Raw genomic sequence first — 16,039 nt, forward strand, 5'->3', positions numbered from 1 at the left:
ACCCTCTGTGACCTGGGATAACATGGTTTTCCAAGGCTGGAGGATCAACAGTTGGCCCTTGAAAAAAATTTCTCTACATAAAGCTGACTAGTCCATGAGACTGTGACGGTAGCCTCGCTTCAACATCCACGTATCTGTGAGCTCCAGGATGTGGCTAACTGAGTAGGTGGGTCCCCTTCCTCCATCATTGCCCTCTGGGCATCCTACTTTTCAGGACACTATCCTTGTCAGATGGGAGGAGGCAGTTCCTGGCTAGTAATTTATACCTGGTACCTCCAGAGAATTCTCAGGATCCATTTATGGAAAAAGGCTGGATGGTCAGTTTTCCCAGTGGCCTTTGTGAGAATCAAGTCTGTAATCTTGGCTGCTGTAAACCATGCTGTAGTCTAGCCAATGAAAGGAACAGAGTTTAGTTACACATATAAGCACATCTGTTGTTATCCCTGGGACATTAGCTTCTAGCCCCAAGCACACAGCAATGAGTGGCAGGAAGTGGCAAGGGCAGTCTTCCGGTGATGAATGTTCAGACACAGAGGAGCTGCTTTTGTGATGTGTTCCCTAGAGGAGAGAATTATTTTCTAGGATTTTCACACAACAATGTAGAGCATTTCTATTCACACACCTAACCGAAGCCAACAATACTCAGGGTCACTTTTGGTATTTATTTAAAATAAGAAGTCATTTACAGAATGTTAAGAAGATGGAGTGCTGGAATATATAGACTGTTCTTAAATTTAGAGCAGAACTATGGTTTTTGGAATATATAATATATTTCAGTACGGTGGGAATTAGTAAATAAAAAGAATGGCAGTCATTTTGTAGATTTCTAGAGATTAGTAGATTCTTAATGCTAGCCAAAGTAATTACAAATAAAACTGGGCATGAAGACTAATTGAAGAGAAAGTGTGTGCCAACACACATGTGTGTGCATAATTGCTCTTTTTTTTTTTTCTCCTTCAACTTTTAAGTTCTGGGGTACATGGGCAGGATGTGCAGGTCTATTACACAGGTAAATGTGTGCCATGGTGGTTTGCTGCACAGATCAACCCATCACCTGGTTATTAAGCCAAGCACGCATTAGCTATTCTACCTGATTCTCTCCCTCCCCCTAGCCTCCCAACAGGCCCCAGTGTGTGTTGCTCCACCCTTCCCACATCATATGCTTGTATTCTCATCGTTCACCTCCCACTTATAAATGAGAATATGTGGTGTTTGGTTTTCTGTTTCTGCATTAGTTTGCTGAGTATAGTGGTTTCCAGCTCCATCCATGTCCCTGCAAAGGACATGATCTTGTTCCTTTTTATGACTGCATAGTAGTCCATGGTATATATGTGCCACATTTTCTTTATCCAGTCTATCATTGATGGGTACTTGGGTTGACCCCATGTCTTTGGTATTGCAAATGGTGCTGCAATGAACATATGCATGCATGTATCTTTATAATAGAATGATTTATATTCCTTTGGGTATATACACACTAATGAGATTGCTGGGTCAAATGCTATTTCTGGTTCTGGGTCTTTGAAGAATCACCACATTATCTTCCAAAATGGTTGAACTAATTTACATTCCCACCAATAGTGTAAAAATGTTCCATTTTCTCCACAACCTCGCCAGCATTTATTTCTTCTTGACTTTTTAGTAACTGCTATCCTGACTGGCATGGGACAGTATCTCATTGTGGTTTTGATTTGAATTTCTCTAATGATCAGCGATGTTGAGCTTCTTTTCATGTTTGTTGACCACAAGAATGTCTTCTTTTGAGAAATGGCTGTTCACATTCTTTGCCCACTTTTTAATTGGGTTGTTTGTTTTTTTTCTTGCAAATTTGTTTAAGTTCCTTGTAGATTCTGGATATTAGACCTTTATCAGATTGATAGATTGCAAAAATCTTCTCCCATTCTATAGATTTTCTGTTCACTCTAATGATAGTTTCTTTTGCTGTGCAGAAGCTATTTAATTAGATCCCATTTGTCAATTTTTGCTTCTCTTGCAATTGCTTTTGATGTTTTCATCATGAATCTTTGCCTGTGCCTATGTCCTGAATAGTATTGCCTCGATTTTCTTCTAGAGTTTTGATCGTTTGGGGTTTTACATTTAAGTCTTTAATCCATCTTGAGTTAATTTTTGTATAAGGCGTAAGGAACAGGTCCTGTTTCAGTTTTCTGCATATGGTTGGTCACTTCTCCCAGCACAGTTTATTGAATAGAAAATCCTTTCCCCCTTGGTTGTTTTTGTCAGGTTTGTTGAAGATCAAATGATTGTAAATGTGCAGTCTTATTTCTGAGATCTCTATTCTGTTCCATTGGTCTGTGTGTCTGTTTTTGTACCAGTACTCTGCTGTTTTGGTTACTGCAGGCTTGCAGTTTAGTATGAAGTTGGGTAGTATAATGCCTCCAGTTTTATTCTTTTTGCTTAGGATTGTCTTGGCTATTTAGGCTCTTCCTTGGTTCCAAATGAATTTTAAAGTAGTTTTTTCTAATTCTGTGAAGGTCAGTGGTAGTTTCATAAGAATAGCATTGAATCTGTAAATTGCTTTGGGCAGTATGGCCATTTTCACAATATTGATTCTTCCTATCCATGACCATGGAATGTTTTTCCATTTGTTTGTGTCCTCTCTGATTTTCTTGAGCAGTGGTTTGTAGTACTCCTTGAAGAGGTCCTTCACTTCTCTTGTTAGCTGTATTCCAAGGTATTTTATTCTCTTTGTAGCAATTGTGAATGGGAATTTATTCATGATTTGGCTCTTTGCTTGCCTGCTGTTGGTATATAGGAATGCTAGTGATTTTTGCATATTGATTTTGTATCCTGAGACTTTAATTGCTCAAAAAATTTATTCTTTACATAAGATTTGAAATGTTATTGCTGTAAATTAAGTTATAGCACTGTCTTCAGATGGCCGTATCCTCAAGGTGTACATGGTCTGGGAGATGTATCTATAAAACTTCAATGACAAAATAGCAAACTCGTAAATAGACTGCTGTGGGAGCATGGAAGAGGAAGTGACTAATCCTACCCAGGAAAAACCAGGGAATTCAGGGCCGAGGCCCTATGCTGGGCTACTTGGTTTAGAGCATTCTGTTTGGGCCCTCCTTTACTTGCACCCCCAGTTCCCACCCACTCTTTTGCCCACTAAACTCAGTTCAGGTAACTGAGACCTTGGAATTCCTTTCCCAGGTATCTCAAACCTGCTTCCAGGACTTGTGAATACTTGGTCCTTGGGTCTGTTCTCCTGAGAACAAGCCATGCCAACAGTTGACCCCATATTCTTGAGAGGTGGCCTAGAAGAGCTTACATGTGTGGACTGGGGTGTTCACATGCAGGGCAAAGCCGGGGTGGAAATAGAAGAGAAGGTATGGGACAAGGAATGGGGACTGGGAGACATCTCTCCTTATTTTCTCTCCAGAGGTCAAATGTTCTAAATTCAAATCAAGTGTCACAGATTGTTAGAAAGGCACATTTGTCAGGGAGGAGGATAGAACATTTTATATAGTGGCTGAGTATTTGTGGTGTGAAGGACTCTGCTTGTACCCTAGTGTCAGGTCCTGCATGTGTTAGGGTGGGTGGAGAGAAGATTTCCCAGAAGTAGAGATTTGAGATCAAATTTGAAAGTACAAGATTTCTCTCTGTGTTCAAGCCACTGTGGGTGATCAGTGCCATGTAACTGGGTCATAGGGGAAGAGTCTGCAGATAGGCCCATCAAAAAAGACACCAGAGTCTGGAATACCATGGCTCTGGAATTTTGTCCATGGGCCATGAGAAAATTTTGAAAGTCTCTAAGAGAAACCTGAGGTGATCAGATCGGAGTTTGAGGGCTATGAGTCTGGTGGCAGTGAGGAGCCTGAACAGAAGGGAGAGAGATTTGAGGCAACAAGGCCAGTTTGGTAGCTTTTTCAGCTGTCCATGGTTTACAGCCTGAACAAAGTCCATGTCAGCTTGCTCTCTGCAGCCAGAATCTTATTCTTAGTGGCTACTTGGCTCTCATTGAAGCCCACCATTCCCTGCATCAGGCAGGCAGCTCTCAATGAGGAAGCACTGAAGACACCAGCCTAAGGAAATGCCCTATGTTTGGAAAATAAAATTCCTTCTAATCCAAGAATAATCTATCTAAAACCCAAAGCAGACTTGTCTCTCATGTGTGGATAAACTTCAAGAAATATCTATCTTTTCTATCATCGTAACAAACTTTAGGCTATTCGGAATTCAGAGTAAAAAATATCAACTTTTGTTGAATTTGTAAAATTGTAGATGATGAACGAGCGCCCCGGAATGCTGATCCGATCGATCGCTGAACGCGGCGTCAGCGGCAAACGATCCACCGATCCCGCCCGCCTGCCCATAGCGGCGGCGGCGGGCGGGCGGTCATCCGCCCGCCCGCCTGCCATCAGCCTGCCCGCCCGCCTACCTGCCCGCCCGGCTCGCCCGCCTACCCAGCCCGCCCGCCTGCACCCGCCATTTCTTTCTTCTTTCTTCTTTCTTCTTTCTTTCTTTTCTCTCTCTTCCTTCCTTCCTTCACTTCTTCTTCTTTTTCTTTCCTTCTTAATTGTTCTTTATGGGACAACAGCTAAAACCCATGCTATGTAGCTTGGGACGTATTGCTGAAGTTTAAATTTTAAAGTAAAAGTGGCATGAGAGAAGCACATGTCACAAAGACCTTGGTGTTCAGGAAATAGGACCTGAAGAGTAAGGACTGGGAAATGAAACTTTATAGAATGGGGCAGGAAATGTGCAAGCATTTTTCATTGCTAAAAACGTGAGGTTAAGTATGTTGCCCTGACCTGGAGCAGCTGGCTGACACTTCTGCCATATATGCCAGGGGCCTTGCATGGCTTCTCCTGAAGCACATACAATTGCTTCCTAATGCACAGGCAGCATTTCTAGAACTGTGCATTCGTATATGCTATTTACCAGAATCTAGCCCTATTCTTTCCTCCAAAAGTACTGGATATGAATCTGAAGTTTAAATCTCTATATAGGATAATTTTAATTATCTAGAAACGTTCTTCTTTTATGTTCTTGTTAGTTGTTTTGTAGTAATACATGACAGTATATGTTTAAACATTGTGTACAACTCTTTACTATGGGGTGGTGGAGATGTTTTATTCAGATGTCACTCTATACAAATTAGATTTATCTTCCTTTGATTTGCTGCTCAAAACTTATTAACTCACCTTCTGGATAAGCTCTGTGTAAGGCATTAGGTGTCCAATGGTGTACAAGATAGGGATGATGCTTAACCTTGTGGAGCTTTCAATCCAGCCTGAAAGGCATCTAGAGCAGCAGTAAGAAGGAATCATGTGAAGGACCTGCTCAGGGCCATTTAGGGTACAGTGGGAGCTTCCACAAGGGCACTATAGCCTGAGAAGGAAGAAGAGAGGAGTTGAGGGAGGTTTCTTAAGGAAATAATAGTTCATCTGAGGCCTCAAGAATGATCAGGAGCTACTCAAGCAAAATAGGGGCAACATGAATTCCAGGCAGAACAGATCACATGAGTAAAATCCAAGATGCAAAAGAAAATTTCTCAAGTTAAGAATTTTTTTAAAAAATTCATCATAGTTGATGTGCGATAGGTAGTGGAATCTGGGCTGGGGAAGGTGGACCAATTGGACAAGGGATTGAATGTGGGAAGATGGATAGGAGTCAGGTATGAAAAAAAGGACAAGTGACTGTAGGGTTTTAAGGCAGGAAAAAACACCACTGTGGCTAAATCTGAGAAGAGATTGGATGGGCAAGACTGAGGGCAGGGAGATCTGTTAGGAGGCTGTTGGAATAACCCATGTGTGGGATGCCTGGGTCAGGGATCTCAGCTCCATGTCCCCCTGAGAGAGACCTTCCCTGACCCTTTGCCTCAATTAGGGCCCTGGGACAGTCTCTCACAGAGCCCTACATTTTCCCTACATGGGATTTATTAAAATTATAATTGTTCATTTCTGATGTGATTATTTCTTTTACTGAATGTCTCCTTTACTAAACAGTGAATCTTGTCAGACTTATTGCTGTCCCCATCACCTACAGCTTGCAAATAGGAAGGACTCAGTCAGTATTTGTGAATGAGTGAATGAATGGATGAATATAAAAAGAAGGGAGTGGACAAATCTGTGGGATTCTTGGGTATTGGAATCAACAGGACTTGGTGATTGCTTGGAAAATAGCTGCTGGTAAGGGAGAAACAGTTTCTAGTTTGAGTAGCCAGGTGGATAATGGTGTAATTTATAGGAAAAGGAGGCACTTAGAGCCAGAAGAGGTGGTGGGAGAAGCAGGTTTTTGGCAGGGGGTGGATTATGAGTTCAACTTTGGGCAGATGGTGCTGTGTATCAGATTTGGTTTTAATACTGGAAGCTACATTTAAAGTCTACCCTACTCAAAAAATGACAAATCAATAAAGTAAATCAAACACAAACAAAAGAAACAAATAAAGCAGAAATATGGATGGGCAAATCTGTTTCACTTTCGTTGTTCAGCTTCCCACAAGTTTCCCTTTCTAATTCTTCTATTTTAGCAAACAAAACAATTCATTACATTATCAGTATGTGACATATTAACATAGAGTCTTTATTCCACCAAAGAGTTCCATTTTCTTGGATAAATTTCACCTTTACATTCATATAAGCATTAAGAATCAAGAAAAAAAATTAAGATATGAGACTATGGTATAAATCATTTTGCTTTAATAATTTTATCTTATTATTACATTTTTGTGATCAAAATGGAAAATTGAAGAAAATGTGGGAGATCTTTTCTGCTTTCATATTTTTATTTATTAAACATTTCTAAACTGGATTTCTCCATTTTGAAGGCTTTGATTAAAGTCAACAAGGATCTCCTACCTACTTAAATTGTCCTTTAAATTGCAGCTTTCATGGTGGTTGGAGGAAATGTACCATTCCCAATGAGGAAATAACACATCGAAACTTGACTTTTGAATAGCAACACTGAAGCATTATTTTAAGCTTCACTCTTCAACAGTAAGGCACAGATTAAAAGAAAAAGGAACTAAAGGCTCTGAAGATTTTATTGTAAATTTTAAATTCTAAACTTGGGAGATTTGCCTGAGTACCAATGAGGTTAATAATCCCAGAATGTGTTGAGTTCAGGTTTAATACAAAAAATTTTGCTTTCAAAATTAATTGCAATTTAATTAACTTTTCTTTTTCCTTCTTCTTTCTTCCCTCCTCCTCCCCTCTCTCTTTATAGGTAGTTCAGAAGTGTATTCCTTTCCTAATTGGGCATTTGAAGGATTCAACCCATAATGACATCATCCTAAACATCCTAATAGAGATAGCAGGCTATGAGCCAGTGGCTTTGAATGGTTTTCTTCCAATGCTGAAAGAGATTGGTGAGAGATTCCCCTACCTCATTGGACAGATGGCAAGGATTTATGGAGCTGTTGGGCATGTGGATGAAGTAAGTTTGTTTTTTTTCTCTCCATTCCCCTGAATTGCACTGGCGCTTAATCCAACCTATTTAATCTATTGGAGCTCTATGACATACAAATATTTCCTGGGATTTCTGGGAGTTCCAATTTATCTTTCAATCCTTTTACATGGGCAATGGCCTGTGAGTCAAGTAGCAGGGTTATGTGGAAGGTTTAGGAAGTGAGTATTTTATTACTGCTGTGTCACCTGAAGAAGGAGGGTTAAAATGGAGAGAGCACCAAAAGATTCAAGACCACTTTGCAGTAACAACAACCAATAAAAGAGCTGTATCTCATTTCAGGTTGCAATTTCTCTTAACCCAGGAGACCATCAGTAAGCACAGAATTAGATTTCATAGACTACCCTTTAATGAGAGCCTGTAGCTATCATGTCAATAAGTGCCTGGGTTCAGAATGTTTTCAGTCCTCTGACTGATGTTATTTGGGAGAGTGAAATAAACGTTTGTGGATGTTTAAAAGTACTAAGCTAAATATTTGCATAATGGCATCTTTCAGTAGGGACAACAGGATGCCATCAGAGTTTATGGGGATTAAGCAATTAAGAAAGTTTTCAGAAATTCAGGTTTCAAAGACATGCATGTCTCTCTGATGATTTTATGTTGGGATTTAGGATTTTTATATTTTAAAATAAAAACAAATCTATAATTGACTGAGAGCTTTTCCTTGAACCTATGTATATATAATATAATTAGCTATTCAATAAATAAAAAATTGTCCAACTTTTAAAAGGAATTTCATAGTTCATTAAGTTCAATCCCTTGATTCTGCATAGGATAAAATTTAAAACCAGAAACGTTATGTGACTTACCCAGACTCAGACTGAGTTAGTAACCCAGTTAGAATTAGATCTTTGGTATCTTCAGCATCATTTTGGAATTTTGTCTTAAAACGCATCTTTGGTGCTGTTTGATTATATTTCTTCTCAGAGTTATAGTGAACCCCTTGAGTCCTGCCTGGCTTCCTCCTGGTCGAGGCTCTTTCTCCTCTAGCTTTCCAGAGGAGGGCAGGAGAACTGAGTTCCCAAGCCTGCACCTGTCAACGTGAGGATGGATCTTGAAAGGGGATTTCTCTGGTGTAGATGTACTCTTAGTATAATCCCTTTCTGTGCACTGCTGTTGGGAATGCCTCGCCACACTCTGCCTTCTGTTAATGCTTTCCTCTGCCTGTCACCTTTTCTGCCAAGAGAACCCACTGGTATGCCCGAGTGTTATTAGGCCAGCTTCGCCTGACAGCTGTTTAACTGAATCTGCTGACCTTGCAGATCTTTGCAAGGACCAAAAAGTTCAACCTCTGAGGTGTGAGGCCCTGGAATCTTTAAAAAGTAAAGTCTTTCTGCATTTTCATGGTAATTCTTTTTGTCAGAAATGATTCATTAATGTATAGTAATGCACATTGGTGTTGACTAAACTCCCATGGAAAATGTAATCTGTGAAAAACAAAAAACAGTAGCCACATGCAGTCTAACCACATGCAAATTATGTCAATGTCAGTTTGCCTGAACTAAGGCTGTATCCATCTATTCTTGCACTGCTCTAAAGAAATAGCTGGGACTGGGTAATTTATAAAGAAAAGAGGCTTAATTGGCTTGCACTTCCAAAGGCTGCAACAGGAAGCATGATGCTGGCATCTGCTCAGCTTTTGGGGAGGCCTCAGGAAAACCTACAATCGTGGTGGAAGGCAGAGGGGAAGAAGGCACCTCATGGCCAGAGCGGGAGGAAGAGAGAGTGGGGAGGTGCTGCGCCAGATCTCATGAGCACTCACTCACTCTCATGAGAGCAGCAGTGAGGAGGAAATCCACCCCTGTGATCCAGTCACCTCCCACCAAGCCTCACCTCCAACATTGAGTATTACAATTCGACATGAGATTTGGGTGCAACACAGATCCAAACCATATCAAAGGCTAACCTGAAAGAGAACAGTTCATTTGGTGACATTTGTGTGACTGTCAGTGGGTACTAGGAGAAGAAGAGGTGGATCTAAATAACTTGAGGAATAAATTATTTCAGAATTCAAATTTGTTTGCTTTTTTCCCCAAAACAAACAAATCTTTCTGGTGGTTCTGTTTCACCCCCCACCCCAGACCCACAGCAGAGAACAGTTGTAGATCAGATAGTTACCAAGTGTATCTGGATATCAGGGTTATGTGAGGAGCTTTAAAATAATGTCAGTCTTGGACCCCATAGAATGCCTACTAAGTCATAATCTCCTGAAAAGAGAACCAGAAGTCTGGATTTACGGGAACCTCTGTCAGGGTAATTCTGATGCAGCTATTTGTGGATCAGTATTTGGGAACTCCAGACAGAGAATATTTAAAGTGCTTTCTCTGTTAGATTTAGAATCAGGCCTTGCCCATCACCCATCATCCTGCCCTCCTCTAGCAAGCCATTGCTAATCAATTTAATAATTTTCTAGACTACTGATATAGCAGCTTAGAGTAGGCTTGGCTAAGAGTAACACAAAAATCCAAAACCACAGTAACTTAAAGATAGATATCTGATTGTCTTACACTTAAAGAAATCTAGAAGGCAATCTCTCTAGAGTGCCATGTTTCAGAGACTCAGGCTCCTTCTACCTTATTGCTCTACCATTCCTGAGTGCACCAGAAAGCAATAGCTTCTGTGTCATGGTCCAAGATGACACTGTCTCCACCCATCACATCAGTCTTTCAGCCAGCAGGAAGGGGGAAGGGGAGAAGGAATCTTCCACGCTGTCAAACACAACCTTTTGTTTACAATCCATTAGCTAAATAGAATAAAGCTGAATATGACCATATGTAGCTGCAAGGGAGACTGGAGCATGTTGCCTGGTTTTGGGTGGCCCCATGCCCAGTTAAACAGGGGGAAAAGGCAGAAAGAATGATGAAAAACAAAAAACACTTGCTGTTGCAGGTGGTCAGTTCATTTCACATCCGTAGATCTGTTTTCTCTCCTCAAAAATTAATGACTTTACACTGGATTGCCTCCTTTATGGTCTGATATTATTTGATTCCATTATTCCGTTTTATTTAGTCTAATAAAATTACCTATGAATGTCAGGCAGGCTCCTTTGCTCAGAAATAATGCTCTTTCTTGATTATGTGTAATGCCTGAAATATTACTGTAAGAAAGTTCTTTTAGCTGTAAGGAATGCTAAAGTTCAGATGTCCCAAGAATAAGTGTAGTAATCTAAGCAGTGTAATTTGAGTAAATTTGTCTAATTTTCTAAATAAAACCTTGTGGAGCAATATTTCTAAAAACCAAAAACAATAGGCAAGATATGCATGTATGTATATCTCTACCCAGCCTCTTTCCAAAATGAAACAAGAAGTTCCTGAGGTACACTGAGAGGTGGGCATGAAGGCAGATGCCCAGTATGGAGTCTTGGGTACCAAAGTGAAAGGAAATATCAATAAAGAAAGAGAGGCAAAAACTGCCCTGGAAAAGCCCCATCACTTTCTATGTGGAAAGCTTGGTCTGTGGGGAGACAATGAAACATGAGACCATATGAGGCATGGGGATTTTTGGGATGCTTATAAGACAGCCACAGGACCCTTGTGACCTCTAGCCCTAGGGTCGTGTCCCTTATTTTATTCTGTTCTCATTTAAAAATTGATTCCGTTTGAATTTTTTCTCTTTGACACCAAAGTAGTCCTTTCAGTTGGGTTTTGGGGGTTCAAACTGTCAGATAATTTTATTTCCAGGATTTAAAAGATTTTGGCAATATGGAAAAGCCAATTCAACTTTGAGATCCTTCTCCAACTTTTATAATATACAATCTATGACAGATCAGAGCATACTGACTGATCAGAGCATATAATATACAATCTATGACTGATCAGAGCATACCTCCTTTGTTTCCTGGTTTCCAGCAAACTCTATGGTTTGATCTTTAAGAAGAGCAGAGTCTCCTGAGGGTTTGCAATCCTCAGTCCAGAATTTGGCCATGGGAGTAGAGACAGCCTGGAATTATACAAGTTATTAATTGGCTTCACCTTCTGTGCTTGCATGAAGCCAGGTGTAAGAACTGCAGGGCTGGCTACTGGGAACTGACCGGGTGTGCCTGTCTTTCAAATGAGCGCCCATCTGGGTGAGCAGACTGTTTTCAACAGCTTGATAGCAGCATCACAATTTTTCCATCTGTATTACATTCGGCAGAGAAGAGTTGTATATATAAAACAAAAACCAAAATCCTACAGATTCTTATTTTCTCTGTCTCCCAGATTAACTCAGGGATCTTTTTTCGCCCAAACTTAAATAAAGCCATGTTTAATAGTCATATAGTGCTTATGTCACTGTGGAGGCCATGAATGACTCACAGAACACTACCAGGGCAGAGAAATTTGCCTCTGGGAGAACCGATCAATTGTTGCCCTTGAGGTACACCTTTCAGTAAAGATCTATCCAGTTCTTTAGAATGCCAGGATTTACTCCATTTCTCTGATATGCTCAGTTGAAGTAAATTCATAAATAATAAATAGTATTTGATTAAATATGTCCAAAACACAGCAAAAATACATGGGTCCTTTTGTCTTTCTCAAATGAGAAGGTTGCAGTAGAAACCTTTCAGACAACAGCAGAAATGACTTCTTAGTAGCACCTAAGGGTTCACTCCCCAAACATACATCCAGCAATTTATATAAAACACTTAACACAGTGCCTGGCATACTAATAAATGCTTGATGGATTTCAACCAACAGCAATAAAGTAACAGCAGCAATATAATAAACAAAACCTGCCTAGCTGGAGAGGCCAACAAGAGAGGGAAAAATACAAGTGTGATCGTACTTCCTCACACAAAGTCTTCTGTGGTCTCTTCCACTGCCTGTGGGATATTATGCGAACTCCTTGGCATGGCCCCAGCTTCCTTCTATAGCTTCACCTCTTACCTGTGCAGTCCACTTCATTCCCCTACATTCTGACTATTCAGGATTTTACACCCTTCCCTGAACACCCTTTACTCTGACATACATTGAGATCTTCACAGCTTACTCTGTCTGGATAGTTTTTACCCCCTTCTCCTACTTATCTTACGTGACCCAGCTCAAATGTTGCCTCCTCTGTGAGTTCTTCCTAGTCCCCTTAGACAAAGTTAGTCACTCCCAGTCTATACTTCCATAGTAATTTGGTTGTACCTCAAATGTGTCATGGTTGTATCTCAATTATGTCATACTGCAATTTGCAGGTTCATGTCTTTTTCTCCTCCCTATGTCTCTCAGCTTCCAGAGGAAATAAATATTATCAAATCCATCTGAATTCACCTGTGGCCATAAGACTGAATGAGTACTTGAGAGTACTGGTAATTAATAATTTGAGGATTTATTTCTCACTTGAACTTTGATTCCATCAAGTATCTGTCTACTTATTCTAGATGACATAATTATAACTTAAGAGAGAGGAGGAGGAAATATTAGTGTGGAGAGGGCTGTTTATTTCTGAGCTTATACAATCTATTTCTGATATCTAGCAGGTAAAAGATGAGAATAAAGTTGACAGGGGAATATGGAGTCATTATACAACAAATATGTGATGAGCCAAGGCCATCCATAATGGCTGCTAGGAGGTGACATAAGTGAAAGATGATTCTGAGTGGATTATAAAGAGATTTTCATATATGAGGCCTCAGCAGGCTGCAAATTGGTTGAAGTACAGCTCCAAGAAGGAGCACTCACCACTGTAGACTGAGCAGTGATCACCACCAAGGAACTGTCTGTGCAAGAATCCATTACATGAATTAATTTGCTTATGAGGAGGGCAAAATAACGTGGTGACTAAGAGGGTGGGCTCAGAGTCAGCCTGCCTTGATTTCAGTCCTGACTCAGTCACTCACCAGTTATGGGCAACTTACATCACCTCTCTTGACTCAGTTTCCTCATCTGTAAAATGGGAATATTATTCACCTCTTAGGTTTGTTGTGAGGATTTAATGAGTTAACCCATGTGGAACAGTATTTAACAAATAGTAAACATTTGATAAATGTCAGCACTTTATTACTTTGCTCACCATTGTCCAAGGCTTTCTCATTGCATTTATTTGTATACAGGCTAAAACTTGACCCTAACAGACTGAAATTAGGTAGATGAAAACTAGGGAAATGGCTTACCTTGCCTCTGTTTCTCCAAGGAAAGCAGCTGAATGGGTAGGCATATGTGGGACCAGTCAAAATCAGAAGACAGAATTGGAATGAGGCACTGTAGACAACTACATGTATCATTAAAGGGGGAAGGCATAGCTGGCTACACAATTTTTTCATTTTTAGGAAATAACTGGTGTATGTAGATTTTTATTCCTCGGGGTGGAATGTATATCTGTTTTACATTTGTATCACAGACCACCATTCGTGGGAGAAATAAGGATAACAAAAATAATAAAGCCTCATTTTGTAAAACTTCATAATTTAAAATAGGCCTTGTTTTCTCAGGCCACTGGAAGTACATTGCTTTCCATAAAGGGTAGGTGGTCCCCACCTCCCCAGCTATATAAACAGCTCAAATAAGTTTGCAGCAATTTTTTAAAAACTCTTAAACTAAATATGAAGTGGTTTAAGTTAAACCCAAACTAGGTTGATGTTTCTTGTCCATGGAGGACTGAAATGGAATGTTTGTTTCCACTTTAGAGGGTTTTACTTTTTCATTATTTTCTTCCCTAATTAGACTCTCTTAGCCATGCAAGTGGTCTCAGCTCACTTGTTGGGTATTATCGTTATTATAGCCCTCTTTCCTAACATGGGTCAACTTGGAAAATAGAACACTTTAGGAATGGCATTGATTTTTTTTTTTTGAGAGGCCAACTTAAATTCATGTATCTTTCCATATATTTAAGCCTCAAATAAGTGAACTGATACAAATTTTAGTTTAATAGTCATCTTTACTTTACTTTAGGGTCTGGTCTCATTAGAAAGCACATACCAGTATGTAGCATGCACTCCATCACCATGCCCCTCCTCTGTGCCAGATCTACAAGGCAGTAGACCTAGTGGTGGAAACAGAGGCGAGATGCTTTAAATATTTTTTTACAAATGATCTCATAGCACGTGGAAGGATGCTATGGCCACTTGTTTTTCCTTCACTACAGACCAATAGCCCACATCTGTGAATAATCAAATGGCATGCCCCCGAGTGCAGCCGCTGCCATTGTGTGTGTTAAATCCTGTGCCCTCTGCCTTGTTTTTCTAACTAGCTGGAATATGCTGGCCAAGCACCAGGGCGTGTTCATTACATCCTCTCTGGGCCCAGAGTCATGGACACTTTTCAAGTAAAGAAGTGACACACATCTTGCCCAGGCTGCATTTCTGTGACATCCGGCAGGCCTACAAAAACACTTTCAGGAGGAAAAGGAAAAGAATGACAAAGGCAGCTGAGAACCACATTACTGTCCTCATCCTGGCTGTTGAATAACATCCTGAGAAATGGGAGCTGGGTGGATGATTTACACCTTTAAATTATAATTCAAGACTAAAAAAAATCTGGGGACCATTCTACAAAAGGAAGGACCTGTGACTTAAAAGCATAATTTCCCCAGGGATGATAAACTTAGTTAAAATTTTGGTAGGTTCAATGACTTTGGGGATATATTTTCTTAAGCCTTGGTTGGTACCAGTGGCTGCTACCTAATATTATAAAATTGTCATGAATTGGGGAAGGATTTTTTCCAAGGTGAAGACAGTTTTTATTTTTGTTTGTATTGTTAAAAATGATACATGTTAATTGTAAATAATATTAATAATAAACCTCTTACAAAGTATAAGGAAAACAAAGGCAAATTTTGAGTACATACAAAATATACTTTCAAATAAGAGTATTGATATTGCATATCCTCTCTCCCTCAGTGATCTAGGGTGGAGCTGCTGATTCTTTCTAACTGTAAGACCCAGTACTGGTGATGGGGACACAGAGGAGAGAAAGACATGGTCCCTGACCTAGAGGTCTCACAATTGGGGATGAGGAAGATGTAAAGACAGACAATTGGAATTTAATTTGGTACTTGCTGTTATTGAATTTTGAACTGGACCAGGAAGGAAGGAACTAACCCCATGAGGGGGAGTTTTAGGAGAGCATTATAAGTTTGGCTTGTAAGACGATAGGGTTATGTCAGGGGAAGAGGAGGAAGGTATCCATGGGGAAGTCATCGCATTCAATGGCAATCAGCCCGGAAAAGGCCTTGAGTCTTCTAGAAGCCATGAATGATTTCAGGTGCTTGGAGCCTAGGATGAATAATGGAGGGGAGGGAGAGAGATGTGGCTGGACAGTGGGCTGGGGTCAGATTATGAAAACTCCTTATTGATTAGCAGATCGTTCCTGTTTTCTACCTTCTCTAAGCTGATTCTAAGAACAGTACTTTATTTCCCTTCATAGTGAAGATAAGTAAATGTAATCCTATGTACCTTAGTGTTCCCAAGAAACTAAAGAGCTGGTGAAAGGACAAACAGTTCCCAAAATACTTGCAAATGCAGAGTAGTAAATAATGTTACAAAAGTTACATGTTGCAAAAATTTTCAACAATGTCTTGTAATTATCAACTGTAATTTGGGCCAACTGACCAAATCCACAGAAGACCTGCAGTTCCCTGTGAGCTGGGTCAGTTTGGCAAGTCCCATGACATGGCTGCACATAGAAGGGGTGTCTGCAAG

General features: G+C 40.1%; 1 protein-coding gene across 7 annotated transcripts in view; it reads left to right on the top strand.

Moving 5' to 3' along the window:
* The window catches only part of VEPH1 (ventricular zone expressed PH domain containing 1), a 246,439-nt gene that overhangs the window by 83,264 nt on the left and 147,136 nt on the right, over window positions 1-16,039 (top strand). For all 7 annotated transcript variants that reach the window (XM_009201463.4, XM_009201468.4, XM_003894911.5 and 4 more), the window contains one exon: window positions 7,195-7,404. In XM_009201463.4, coding sequence (XP_009199727.2) covers window positions 7,195-7,404 — 210 coding nt within the window. The remainder of the gene's footprint in view (window positions 1-7,194; window positions 7,405-16,039) is intronic.

The sequence above is a fragment of the Papio anubis genome, chromosome 2, assembly GCF_008728515.1.
Source record: "Papio anubis isolate 15944 chromosome 2, Panubis1.0, whole genome shotgun sequence".
Lineage (NCBI taxonomy): Eukaryota > Metazoa > Chordata > Mammalia > Primates > Cercopithecidae > Papio > Papio anubis.